At 48.9% G+C, this 14,605-nt stretch overlaps 1 protein-coding gene across 9 annotated transcripts in view; it reads left to right on the top strand.

Moving 5' to 3' along the window:
* Positions 1-14,605, top strand: part of Tns3 (tensin 3) — a 232,017-nt gene that overhangs the window by 78,606 nt on the left and 138,806 nt on the right. For all 9 annotated transcript variants that reach the window (XM_006251460.4, XM_063273400.1, NM_001170459.2 and 6 more), the window contains one exon: positions 3,349-3,387. Coding sequence is in view for 4 of the 9 variants with exons in the window: in XM_063273400.1 (XP_063129470.1) it covers positions 3,349-3,387 (39 nt within the window). In the remaining 5 variants the exon portion in view is untranslated. The remainder of the gene's footprint in view (positions 1-3,348; positions 3,388-14,605) is intronic.

Below are 14,605 nucleotides of genomic sequence, written 5' to 3'. Positions count from 1 at the left end.
TCCTTGGTAACCACAGATTAGGCCACAGACAAAGCCAAGTAAAGGCCATAAAATGGCTCTCAGGCAGGTTCCTCAGAGGGGCCCTGGTCAGGTCAAGAGACGGACACGAGTCCCAAGATCTATTGCTCGTAGCATAGGGGGCATAGCTCTCTTCTGGGATTTTCTGTAGCTGCTAACCCTGACCCTTTACTGCCACCTTTTGTCACCCCGACTCCAATGGGTGCTGCCATCAGGAGGAGGAAAGGCAACTAGGACCCGCTGGGTGTATTTTGTGAGATCCAACCTGTGACAGTCCTTCTTGCTTTAACTTCCCACGCACTAGACAGAATGTGCTGAGTTTCTGTGTCGGTAGGGTTCAGGACAAAGACCTGCAGACAGGCGTGGCTTATATAGGACGTGTTTATGGAGCTGATTTGAGCCTGCACATGCGTGGCCCCATGAGGCTGTGTCCTGAGGTTTGGTGCTCAGTCTGCAGTCCTCTAGTCTCCACCCTTCTGAAGTTTGCTCCGTCTTCATGATGCCATGCGCTGGCTGGTAGGTGTGTATTAGGGGCCAATCACAGAAGGAGGTGTCTTAGCTCAGAGATTCCTGCATAGAAACATCCGTAGGAGCATACCGGAGGATGGGTCGGTACTAGGCAGGCCCTTGTCCCAGTGCCCTGTGTTGGTGTCTGCTACTCAGTTTTCAGTCCAGCTTGTGGCCTTGGATGGATATCCTGAGATGTCCCAGGCGCACAGTGTTTCCCTCAGTGACACGCCAAGGGGTAGAGAACCAGAGCGTTAGATCAGAGTTGCACGAAGATGGGGAAGGTGCCATCTGGACCCTGGACGGACAATGAGCTATCTTTGTTCTGTCAGCTGGACCACTGCCTGCCTGTCACTGGACTATGCCTTCATCCTTGAGAGATAAAGTTGGGGAGGTGGGCAGGTGGCTCCACAGGTCACTGGGGCAAGAACGGTGGTGGCTATGAGCGCCAGATCTTTGTGGGCTCCAGGGAGTAGAAAGAAGTCTGGAGAAACTGTGTCCTGCTTTCTAGTCAGGGTGGGTGGCAGCTGGAACCTGCGAGCCCACAAAGATAACCAAGAAGCCCAATCAGAGGGCTGCTGCTGGGTGTCCACGTTCCTTCATGCCTGGTTGACTGTCAAGAACCAAGAATGGGGGCATCTTGAGAGATGAAGCGTGGTTCTGACCATGGTCAATTACTGTTCTTACTCTAAACCAGAAATAAACTGGAAATACCGATTATATCCAGGTATCTCCTATCCTGGTGTCTGGTCATAGCTACATCGGAAGGACATGTCTTGATGTGTATTCTTCTCTGGCCTAAATTCTTTGTAGATCAGGCTGGCTTCAAATTGACAGATTCTTTCTCTATCTCCCAAGGTCTGGGATTAAAGATGTGTGCCCATGCCAAACCCTTAACCGCATTGTTTTTAAAACTCGAGTTTCTGGTATGATGTGGGAAGTCCTCCCACATATGCTTCTGGTCCATTACTTGACAATATTGATAAACTATATTTAGGACAGTTTTTAGTTTATAAAGTTAAGCATTTGTTTGGTATATTTAAAATCTGTCTACTGTGTAATGCTTGGTGAGTCAACATCAGTACATCGTTAACTAAAGTCCACAAGCCTATAATTCACACAGGGGGTTCATTGGGGTGTTGGTCCTTCTGTGGGTTTGGACTCTTGTTAGTGACGTGTGTACCTATCGTGACGGTACCAGTCAGAACAGTTGAACTGCTCTCAACATTGTCCTTTTTCCTCTTCCTCTTCTCTTCCCTCAGCCCCTGAGGACCACGCACATTTTCCTCTTTCTATAATAACTTTGCATTCTCTAAGATATCGTAATTGGAACCATGCAGCCTTCAAGATGGTTGCTTCAACTTAGCAGCGCACATTTACTGTGCCTCTGTCTCTTCATGTCCAGTTAGGCCTTTTCTGCCTCCTGATGAGTAGTATTCCGTGTTGTGGAATACAGGTGACATCCTGAGGCAGAGGCTGATTGCTCATACATTCCTTACCATCGTGACTATGTCCCAAGGCCCCAGGATGCCTGTGTGCCCCAGTAGAGACTTGCTGGGGTGGAGTGAACCATGGATTTCTTATTAACCATGAGTTCAGTTCCCCTTGTTCGGTGTCATCACAGCCCCATATGGTTCTAGCATCAGCATCCCGTGTGTCCCACGCCAACGGTTTTCACTTTGTGCTTGTCTGTTGCCTTCTTCCCCACCCACCCATCAAAATCTAATACGTACATGGGAAACTGAGAACACAGAGATCCGAAATGTGTGTTTCTGCTGCGAGCACAGAAGAGACGAAGGTGTAGTTAGAGGGAAGAGTGAGTTCGAGCCAGAGGACCCCTCTCTCTGCCAAGAATGTGAGTCAGCATCCTGGAGGAATAATGGTGTGTCCCAGACAGATGGGTGGGCGTGTGTCACATAGCTCTTGTGAAACCTGAGCAAGATAAGCAAAAGGCCTGTAAGTAGTGTCCGCATTGGAGACCAAGGTCACATTGCTACCTGCAAATGTGCTCCAAATTGGAAACCACAGTGACTGGGCAGCCTTCCTTTCCACAGTATCAGGAAACTCTTTAAAGAAAGGGAATGACCCAAGGGGTCTGAAGTGGGCGAGTCAGGAGAAGGCTGGGGCGAGTGTATGCAGGTCACAGGAGCAAGGTCCTCAGGAGCCTCTCAGACAAGTGTGACTCACACAGGGACTTCAGCTTAGGACGCAGCGGTCTCTGCCTGAGCACTCTTCCTCTCGAGGCTGCCCTGAAAGAAGGTGTTGTTCTCAGTTGAGGTTTTACTTGCTTTTCTCTGGAAGCTTATCGAGCTGACTCTGGGGGAGTGGAAGGGAAGCCCTCTCCACTGTTTCAGGAATAGGTACATTCAGACTATTCGTTCAGTTTCCCATGCATAGATAGTTCAAGAGAAAGGAGCCCATTTTGAAGAGGGGAAAAAAAAAACATCTGTAACTGTGAATATGAACACCCTGGGCAGCTTGAATCCACCCTGCAGAGCCCTCCACCTTCTCTGGGCCCCACGTCTCATGTTCCCCAATGAGGAAGGATTTAGCTGGGGGTACACTGACCGGTTGTTTGACATTCGAGGTGAACTTCTGTTTTTATGAGTGATGTGCAGATTTAAAAACAAACCATTGTGGACGGCTGTGTCATAGCTTCTTTTCTAAAACTCTCAGAAGGGATGCGAACTTCCTCAGAGTTAGCAGAATGTGGATTTTTGTTGACTCCAGATACTGTGACACGGCTCCAGCCTCTGGAAACCGCTTTAGGTACCTTGCCTGCTGCCCGAGAACCCCTCACTCATGTCTCTTTTCCTTTTTAAGGTGGTGACTACCTGTTCTGCACAAGTCCACCTGGACCAGGTAAGATTTTCAGATTCCTTTGGGGCTCGGGTATGATCAGCCGGGATGGTCTCAGCACAGGCTGTGTCTTCCTTGGGGATTTTTGTATTTGTCAAGATAGGAAATCCACCTAACTGGTGGTGCACACCTTTGGTCCCAGCACTTAGGAGTCAGAGTTCAAGGCCAGTATGATGTACAAAGTGAGTTCCAGGATAGCCAGGGACTACATAGAGGGACCCTATCTCAAATAAAACAAAATGTTAGCAAATGCCCCGTGCTCTTTTGTAGTGGCAACCTATAGGACCGGTAGCATTTACCTTTCGGGCTTGAACTTTAGGTACTGACTCATCTTCAGTGACAGTACGAGTGTCCTAGGGTGGTATTCACCTCTGACACAGGCCATGCCTCTATCTCACTGAAAGTAAACACAGCAACACTTTTCTCTGTGACTTGTCATTGGGTGAGTGTAAGAAGTTTCCCTTTGCTCCTTGGCGGGTTCTGCATTGAATGTCATGACAACCTGCTCTTTGTCTCTAGTGACTTCTTAACTTGCAGCAGGCCTGTGAACTAGGACGTAGGAGACAGGCAGCCAGCATTACCACCAGTCAGGAGGGGTCCTGAGGAGGCCCCTGTGGTGCCTCTTGGAGTTGCTTGGGGGGTACACACTGTCCCAGTGTCACTCGTGAGGGAAGGCAGCCAGCCTGCCACCTCCAGAAAGATGCCTTTCATGTGTGTTGCTTGACTTTTGCAAACTGGATCGGGTCATGGTGCCACTCTGCTTTCCCATAGGTAGCACCTGACGACTCAGTCTTTGCTTGTTTTCCTACTGTCGTGTCTTTGTGGATGGAGCCCGGAGATCTCTAGACACGAGGCTGGTTCTGTCTTGTAGAGTAGAGCATTCTCTGAGGCCTTGACAGAGAGGTGGCACACCAGCCTCGTTCCCTTGAAGAAGCCAAGTTAAGATCCTGGCCTCCGTGCTGAGGCTCCGTCTCCTTCTGTTTTCAGTGAGGATGGTGGTGCTCCGTGTCCTAGCTGGCAGTTGAATGAAAGCAAAGGGATGTTGGGTTGGCACGTCACGGATGCCTCATTCACAAGCTATCCATTATGCTTGCATTCCTTTGAATGCTCTCACAGGTCTTTTCCCTCTGAGAATGTAAGCTGTGCATCTGAGGTCATCGGAGGGATTTCTGCCAACTGTAAGGACCGTGTCAGAGCTCCAAGGCCAGAGCACCACAGGCTCATACCCAGGCTGGTTTCAGGGCACCAACCCCCTCCTTCTCTCTGTGAGCCGCATAGTCAGGGTCTCGAGACACATCTATGTGTGTGTTATGTATGTATTTGCTGTAAGTGTATAGTATATAGATGTATATATTATGTCTACCTATGAATAGTATGTTTCTATGAGTGTGCGCATTACACGTGTATTCATTACATTTGTATGTATATGTCTTATGTTTGTAAATGTTGTGTTTGTTTATATTTTCCCCATGTTTGTATACCGTGTATGATTACTGATCACCATGCCCGTGAGTTTGCACGCACGTATTTGTGTAACCTGTATGCGCTTACTCATTTGTGTCATAGATGCGATTTTTATGTGTACTTGCTTGTGTGTGTACCTGTATTCATATTCATAAACATACAAAGTGCATTCCTCAATGCCGGAAACACATTCTGAGGGCCACCCTGCTAGGTGGTATTTACACAAACTGCCTTGGTGGAGTGGCCAAGTGTGATGGCATAGCTGACGCTTAATTTAAAAACTGTTTAAAGCTTCTTTGGTTAACCACTAACACTCAGACACACACATTGACTGAGGCTACCCTAAGGTTTAGGACATCATTGCCATGATCCTCTGCGTCAACGTGTTGTCCCCCCTGGGAAGCCTTTTGAGGCAGGCTGGACTCTCACCTCCTGTGGTTGCCAGACCCCTTAAACCTGCCCGAGGCAGTTTCATAGTTAACCCTTAAAAAGAAAAATGAATGAGGGGTATGGGGAGATGGCTTAGTGGTTCGGAGCACTGGCTGCTACAGTAGATGACCTAGGTTTGGTTCTCAGCACCCACATGGTGAGAACCACCCATAACTCTAATTCTAAGGGATCCAATACCCTCTTTTGGCCTCCTTAGGCGCTGTACACACCTAACGTACATATATACTTGTAGGGAAATATTCATACACGTGGTAGAAAATTAGGCTGAAAATATTTTTAAAATTATATATATATAAATTATATTTATATATTTATAAATATACATTTTATATATTTAATATATAATAATATATTATTTATATATTAATTTATAAGTAAGTACACTGTAGCTGTCTTCAGACATGCCAGAAGAGGGCATCAGATCTCATTACAGATGGTTGTGAGCCATGATGTGGTTACTAGGATTTGAACTCAGGACCTCTGGAAGAGCAGTGCAGTCCTCTTAACCACTGAGCCCTCTCTCCCGCCCCAAAGTAAGTACTCTACAGATGTTACAGCGTAGTGATTATATCTACCGTCACAGCTGCTACTTTCCTTTTTTAAATCAATTATTGTGGACTGTGCACCATTGAATGTGCACATGTTGATGTGTTAGGCTATGCGGTAGGTCAGCTGACCCCAAGGTCACTGTAAGCTCTGAGTGGCTCAGCGAATCACTGTGTTAAGGCAGCTGCGGCGTTTCCAGGTGGTAAGAAGCCACTGTTCGAGGGTAGCCTTCTGTTCTGGTGAGACCGCCGTCTTGCGGGTAGTTTCTGGACTGGAATGTTACGTGGCATGTCTTTCTTTCTGTCTTTCTTTCTGCCTCTCTGTCGTCTTTGTCTTCTTTGTCTCTGCCTCTGTGTGTGTCTGTGTGCTTTTCTTCAGAATAATCATGCGCATGTCAACTCCGTATTAAGTGCTCAGACTTTTGCAGACGGCTTCCTCCACGGACGGTTCTCCACATCAAAGAGATGGCTCTGATATTTCAGCTACTGGGGAGGGTGAGTCATCTGAATTGTGAAGACAATGCCTGTGAACTGGAGCCCATGCAAGGACCCCTGTGGATGTTCTGGTCAGGTCTTTGGCTGTGTATCTGACCTTCTTGTGGCTGTGTGTGGGGCCTACATAGGTTTTTGCTGGGTTGTGTGGTGCCGTCTGTCCCCGTCACTTACATATTGATGGTATGCCAGCCTGTGTCTGCGCCATCAGTAAAGAAAGCACCCAATATTCCTTGCACTCTTGCGTGGGCGGAGAATCCTCTGGCGTTGGCCCTTGGAGTTGCATTGGCTCGAACATGCTTCCAGACGTCACCGTGAGAGCTAGACCGCGTGACTGGCTAGGTTACCTGGGCACAGTTTTCGTTCTCCTGACTGTCATTCACTGTATCTGTACCTTCCTCTGTACCTGAGACTTTGCCTGTGAGGTCACTGCAAAGGCTCAGCAGAAGCTCCCCAAGGTCACTCAGATATGGCTCCTTTGCCTGCAGCTGTGTGTATAATGAAACTAGACGTCATTGGTTGCTGGAGTCCTTGGAGCTTAGGCCCTAGCTAGGCTTTGCCATCCGTCCCCAACCTGTCAATTAAAGAGACAAACAATAGGAGAAGCCAGAGAAAGGAAACGTACTTGGTGTTCACAGAGGTCTGGTACTGACTGCCCTTCTCCCCCAAGTCTGTTTTTGTGGGCACTGATAGGTTTAGGTTTAAGTAAAGGTTATGTAGTTGAGCTGTCCTAGTCAAGGTTGGCTATACCCATCTTCTTTGGCCTCTTCTCTCCTACAAGGTGGTCTGATGTTACAGAACTGCATAAACTCTTCCTGGGAGACACTTGTCCTCTGGCTGGCACTAGGTGTTAACTTTAGGCCTGCTCCCAGCATGAGTTTTCCTGGGGAAAATTCTCATTCTCTGGGGACTATTGTCTCTGTAGTCCGATAGGCAAAGGGAGGGGCACTCTGGGCTCCTTAGGATATCTTCCCTCCTGTGGGGCTGATTACAGCGCTGCTTCTAGTGTTTGGTGTAACCCATGTGTAAAACAAGGAGCAGTCGTGTGCAAAACTGCCCACTTGGTAAAAGTGGAAGGGAAATGAGTGGCTATTTAGGGCTGCTCTGCTTCCTGTTCAAGGCTGGTGGCCGTCTCATGAGTTTGCAGACCGTGTCTGTGGGATGAACATCCTGGAACCAGTGGCTACAGACACTCCCAGGGCTCACTGCTCCTGGATGAACATCAGCAGAGGTTCCAGTGTCCGTGTCCCCTGGGCCTTCTCATAGAATTCCTGGTCTTGGTGTCACCTGAGCTGACACACGTGTCCCTCTGGGATACTCCTGGCTTCCTCTGCATGTGACATTAGGGGTCCTGGTGACTCAGGTTCTGTGACTCAGCACGCCTCCAGCTTAGGAAACAGGTGGCCCGCGTGCCTCTGGGTATGGCATATGCAGCTGTAGCTGGCAGTTGCTTCTGAGGTTGGCCCCTTTGCCTTGCCTGGGTCCTGCCGTCTGTACCACCTGCTCTCCTGCTCGGTCCCGATACCTCCTGTGCTGCCTGCCTCTGTTTGGTGGGTGTGAACCTGCAGAGTTCACTTCATGTAGCGCATTTGGACTCTGAGCTGCCCGGGTCTGTGAGTCTCGGAGTGGTGCAGGCTTGGCGAGTGACAGTTTGGATCGCTGTGGCACACTTCACTGTCCTGGACAGTAAGAAGGGCATGATAAGCCTTACCAGGTGGACTGAGTGACAGCCTTTGATCAGTGACTGGCTCAAGGGACAGGGTTGCCTTTAAGGTTCATTTATTTGTGGGAACAAAGGTGCCTTCATGATGGAGGAGGAAGGACCTTTGGAATGGCTGCCAAGCGTTAACCTTCGATGCTTGGCTTCTGCTTCTTTGCTGATAGCAGAGCCTGTTTGTCCTTCTGGCTTACGAAAGTTGGATGTGAGGTTGGCTTCATACATGAACTAAAAGGGTTAGTTGGTGTCATTAAGGCTAGAGGCTGGAGGGCGAACCTCTCTCTTCTGTAAAGTGATGACATTGTTGATATAGCAAGTGTGGTAGGTGGGCTATGAGATCCCTGAACACACACATACACACACACACTCTCCCTTCCTCTCTCCCTCCCCCCCCTCTCTCTTTCTCTCTCTCTCTCTCTCTCTCTCTCTCTCTCTCTCTCTCTCTGTGTGTGTGTGTGTGTGTGTGTGTGTGTGTGTGTGTACTCGTACATGTAAATGTGTGTGTTTGTCATTGAGCCCAAGGTATTGTTCAGGCTAGGCAAGTACTCCTTCACAGAGCCACGAAAGGGCTGTAGAGATATGACCCTTTACCCATTTCTACTTTGAGACAGGATTTCACTAAGTTTCATAGGCTAGCCTTGAACTTGTGATCTTCCCCTCTTAGCCTCTGGAGCAGTGAGGACTGCAGGCCTATGCCACCAAGCCTGGCTGGAGGCTTGCACTTTGTGTGAGGGGGGAGAGGGAGGAGAACATCTGTTATGTAGGACATTGCAGAGGATGTGGACCCAGGTGGTAGGACATGTAATGACCCATGGCTGTCATCTGGTAGTCAAAGGTTTGCTTCATTGTAACTTCATTAGGACCCAAGGCAGTAAGTATGTGGAGAGGGTGATGTGGTTTTCAGAACAGTGAGAGGCCTTGGTGGTTTTATGATCTATTTCTATCTATCCAAGGAAGTGGAAGTCTCAATGACAGGTGACAGGTTCTTTAGAAGCAGGGTCTGCAACTCAGCTGTTCTGCTGACTTGCACATACATGTACATGTATGTGGTCATATGTACACATAGACACAGAATGTAACAGGACTTTTAAGTGTCATAGTAAGGTAAGCGAATCTGGTCCTTGTCCAGGAGGTGACACAGAGAGTCCTATGATGCGGATCTGAGTTCTTTTGCATAAAAGTCCCACTCTTCTGCAAAATGACGTGTAACCACTTTCCTGTGGGGTCCCTGTAAGAACTGAAGTGATGTTTTACAATTCAGTGCTAGCTGGGCATGGTGATACATGCCTTTAGCTTTCCAGCCTTTAGTAGGCAGAGACATGGAGATTTCTGTGAGTTTGGGGCTAGTCTGGTCTACACAGGGAGTTCCAGGACACTTAATAAGACCTGGTCTCAACAACAAAAGCAAAAACAAAACAAAACAAAACAAAAACTTCCAAACAAAGAAACCAAACATATAAACGCACTGAAAATTCTCAGAGCTGCTCATGCCACACAGAATACCCAGGCTGAGTAGGCTGAGCCTGATTCGCTTGTTCCTTGAGTTGGAGAGGACAATAAAGCCTTTTACTTTTGTGGTTCTGCTGTTGACTTTATGTTGTTATCTTACTGTTTTGCTGCCCGGCGGGGAGAACCAGTCTGATGAGCTTCAGAGAAAATCTCTACTTCCGGAGGACAAGGGTATGGAGGTCATGTAGTGTTTAATGTCCAGCGGATCCTCTTTGGAGACAGGACAAGAAGCCTGGGATGGGGCAGCACTATCAGACAGATGTATGCATCTCTTGGTACCTGCCAGGATCAGATAGCCTACAGAGAAACAACCTCATGGCTTCCCACAGAGGCTCAGAGGCAAAGCATGTATTCTTGTTGCTTTTACTTCAAGTGCTGTCCAAGGCAGGTTTGTGTTAGTCACAATGGAATTCTGATCTCAGATGCAGGAGAGCCTTTACCTGTGGAGCTACTGGGGTCCATGCCCATGACATGCTTCCCTAGGCTGCTTTCTGATTGCTCATTTACTGGTGACCTGTAAGGAACAGAGGTGCAGCTAGTCCAGTACCATACTGCTTACAGGGTGGCTCCATTCATAAAGGAGGCCTGGCCCGCCTGGGTCCCTGCCTTCCCGGGGCTGTGAGGCTTTCAGGGCAGTGCCAGCTGCAGGGTGCAGGTGCACACACAGGTGCACACACAGGTGCACACACAGGTGCACATGCAGGTGCATGGCTCTTCCTACTGCCAGGTTCATACATAGTGTGCCTTGCCGTTTCCCATGCTGCAAGGAGGAGAGGTTACACAGTACAGTTTTGAACTTACAGAGGCTTTGCTTTGTTTTGTTTAATTGGGGCGAAGCAAGTAGGCTGTGTCTGTGACACGTGACCTCAGGAGTCAGGGTCTATAGAAGCTAGCAGTGAAAGTTTTCCCAGAGCAGCCTTTTAAGAGTGGAGTGATGTTCCGGATGTTCAAGACAGGCATGTGCATGTGTCTGTATTGTGGTATATGTGTTCATGCACGGTGTGCATGTTGGGGTGTGTGGGAGCACATATGTGTGCACGTGCACCCTGTGCTTGTGGTGTGTATGTGTTGGCACTTTGTTCAGTAAGGTTTGCTTAATTCCTCCAACTGCACAGAGAAACGAGATCAACATGAGGACAGACTGACTTATTTAGAAATCTGCTCGGGGTTTCCTTTCGTCTTTGCATTTCTACCACTGGTCATGGTAGAGTCTCTCCTAGGTCCTGAATTATTTAAAAAATAATTGTCCATCAAGTGGGTGAGGAGGCACTCGAGGTGAATGGAACAAGCTTACTTTAGCGGTTCTCTTATTTTGCTGTAAATTTAGCAGTAACAGATTTCAAAGCCACTCAAGTTTTTCATCTGTTGGGTATTGGGATTTGGTGAACCAGGTGCTGGGTGACCAGTAATCCAGGACAATGGAGTGGGGAGCCTTGTTCTCCAGGGCTGTGTGAGCATCTTCTGCAGTGGCCTCTTTGTATACATGTATGGTGTCCATGCTGTAAGTCTAGGGACCGGACGGCTGTTGATTTCCTGCTTATGGATTGGATCTACCACATTGATAAAAATAATTGTAGGTTTCACATCGACCCTCAACTATTCCCAAGTGAGTTTAAAGTGCATACACAACATTGGGTGTAGGAAATTAGGGAACCCTTGGGGACAGAGAGAGGACCTGGGGGAACTGAGCAGGCTGGGGTGGGATGGGCGAAGCCAGGGAGCAGGCTTATGTATAAGCCCATGTGACTTAATGTGAGGTCGAGCGACTGGAAAGTGGGAAGGTGCGAGGTCAGCAGACCCCTGCAGAACATTGGCTCTTGCTTGGAAAGAGCCTCAGGCCTGTTTCTTTCCAACTGCTGCCTTCTGGTCTTCCAGCCCTCCCTACTTCCCTGAGGTGTGGGCATCACACCACTCGTTCTGTCTCTTCCCAGCAAGCTCTAGTATGGACTGCAGGTAGCTGGCTTTCAGTGAGTCCAAGGAGGCGCAGAACCTGGAGTTAGGCAGAACTCTGGGTCCCCAGAGTTGTTCACATTCTGTAGTAGCAGGCAGCTTCTTGAGAGCAGCAGAGGTCAGCCTGGATCTCTGGACTGGCTAATGGAGACACATTCATTACATATTTACTACTGACTTCTTTCCTCGCTTCTACACCATCCTGTAGGGTTCAGGGAAGCCTGGATGTCATCGGTTTTTGAGGTGTGGGTGGTTGTGGATGGGCAGGGCTTTAAAGCCACAGTTCTAGACTCCCCTCAGATGCTCGTATTTTTAGCTTTGCTCCCAAGTGTTCTTACCTCCCTGCACCTGTGACTGACTTGAAGGGAATGGGGTATGAATTGGTGATGAGGGGTGACCCCACAGTCGCCCCTCACAATTGAACTTACACCTGACCCTTAACCTAAGGAAGTGTGTGTGGTGGGAAGAACACATAGTTGTTGTCCTCATTTTTCTGGGTTCCAGAGGACACTCTATACTGGTATTACTGGAGTTGTTTGAGTCAGAGTCTGGTTCCTGTAGCCCTAATGGCTTTGGTTCAGTCACTGGTCCTCAATAAGCCAGTTAAAGAAACAAGTGATGAAGAAAAGCAGAGAGAGATTTATCTAACAATATCGTCACACCAGAAGAGGAAGAAATCAAGAGGTCCAGTGACTGGTGAGTCCGCCTTCTTGGACTGGCATGAGGCTTAGCTTTAAATAGAGCACAAGAGTTTGTACAGCTAGACAGTCTCAGTCTTGGTGTGGTCCTGTCCACCATTGACCCATCACTGACCGGCCTCTAGTTTCTTCCACAACGGAGTCCGATCAGGAGTCAGAACTGTGTAAAATAACTTTGAGACCAGCTTCCCCTCTGGCTGACACTTGGCTCCAGATATTTCTTCCGGCATGTGATTCCTAGAGAAATTCTAATTTGGAGGTCTAATTCCATTGTCCCAGTAGATGGATAGCCAGTGTGAGGAGTGTATCTCTCCACCAATACCTTGGCTCTTACTGGGAAGTTAGAGGCTCAACTCAAAATGTTTTCCTTAACAGTCACTCCTATCTCAGACCTGTAACTCTGGGAATGTGAACGGGCGGGATGAGGACGGGCCTGCATTCACACGTGGAGATGTGCAGGGAAAGGGCCCTGTGGTGACAGAGGCAGAGATGGAAACAATGAGTCTACAAGACCCGGGGTCCCAGAGCTGCAGTGGTCATGCTAAGATGCAAAAGACAGGACCAGTCTCAAGAACGGGCCCCATATGTTGGGGGAAAAATGCCTGTGGTGTTGAGGTGTGCACTGCGGGGTTCTTGTTCCAGTAGCCTCAGGAAGCCAGTACTCTGGCAACGTGGTCATATTGCTTAATTGTTCTCCAGACAACTGATGGGAAGAAGCCACTCTGTCTGCAGAGCAGTGAAATAGTCTTCCAAGGAATAATGTGTAGGAGGTCCAGGCCAGGAAGAGAACTGATGGGTCCCAAATGGTAACTGAGAAGCAGCCTTTGCCTGTGACCTGTCAGGGGCACTGGGCAGGACTGCCACACCCCTTTCTCCCAGGAAGGATAGCAAAGCCAAACTACCAGGGGCTCCTTATCTTGCCAGCAGCGATGCTGTGAGCAGGATGCTGGTGGGCCAGCCAGAGCCTGCCAGTGTTCACGGATGCTTCCCTGGGATGCCTGACTCGAGCTCAGATCTTCGCTCATCCATGTCTTGTTTCAGTTCTCTTCTAAAACATCCGAGATGGTTGACCTTGGAGGCATAGATCTTTGGGAAGTCTGTGGCTCCTCCCATCCAGCCACAAGCCAGACTTTGATCCTTCTCTTTCTTTGATTTCACCATCCCCTCCCACACCTAAAATAACATGCATCTTTTGACTGTGTCCAACTGCGAGGGTTTTTCTGGGTTTCTGGGAAAGGCAGACGGGGAGAGGAGGTTCCTGGAAGCCTTGCGCTGTCATCTGTAGCCCCAAGCTACACGTCTTAGCACTGGTCCTAGTGGGAAATGGAAAATGAACCCAACAATGCCCGCCTGTCACAGGCAGGCCGGCTGCCTTTGTCACCGATCTTTGAAAGCCAGGTTGGTTCTTGTTTAAGCTTTTGTCCTCCCTCTGCAGGTGGAGGGATTGTGAGGCAAGGCCAGGACATGTTGACCTTTGGTGGTGTCAGCTTACGCACAAAAGGAGCACAAAGCCCTAGCTAATGATTAAATGCCCACACTGGGCTGCAGGCCCTGGTTACACTTGAGATGATCGCTCCGTTCTCACCATCATCCTGTCCTCTCACTGTGTCCCTTTACTGTGTCTGTGGATTTGAGGCTGGTAGACCTCCCTGGATCTTGGGGCTCTCACTATAAAGAGAGAAGTGAGGCTGGCAGGGCAGCAGCTCTTGACCCTAGCCCCCTGCCCTTCCCTTTCCCCTGGCTCCCTGGGGACCAGTTCCTAAGGCGGTTCCTCTTAAATATTGACCCAAGTCCCCAGGGTGCTGCAGCCAGCCCCTTTCTGAGGGACTCACAGGAAGCTGGGATTTGAGTGACTGGAGTGCTGCCAAGTCCAGTGGCTAGTTTGCCCTGCAGTGAGCCAGGCAGGTTGGCCAACGGGATTTCCTTTATTCCTCGGCCATGCATGTTAATGTGGGGCCATTGAAGACAGTGGCCCGGCCATGTGTGATTGTTGATGGAACTATTACTACTGAGTGTAATCGAATGCTTATTTGCTTTGGGTTTTCACCCCCTGCTAAACCTTTAGAAAACATCTTTACTAGTTATTTGAGGATTTCATATTATGTACTTTGATCACGTTTAATTTCCTCCTCCCCTAGCTTCTCCCAGACCCAAACCACCCCCCTTCAAACTCATGTTACTACTTTTTCTAAAAGTAACCCATGAGGTCTAATTTGTGCTCCCCTCCCCTCCTCCTCCCCTCCCCTATTCCCCCTTTCCCCTTCCCCCTCCCCTCCTATGTGTGGGGCCATCCACAGCAGGTTATCAACCTACCAGGGCCCTGGCTCTCCCTTACCCAGATGCTCTGGAGCTCCTCAATTAGAGACGCAGCTCATGGACCCCTCTCTGCCCTTATG

This window comes from Rattus norvegicus, chromosome 14 (assembly GCF_036323735.1).
Source record: "Rattus norvegicus strain BN/NHsdMcwi chromosome 14, GRCr8, whole genome shotgun sequence".
Taxonomy (NCBI): Eukaryota; Metazoa; Chordata; class Mammalia; order Rodentia; family Muridae; genus Rattus; species Rattus norvegicus.
This window is presented reverse-complemented; position numbering and strand designations above follow the sequence as displayed.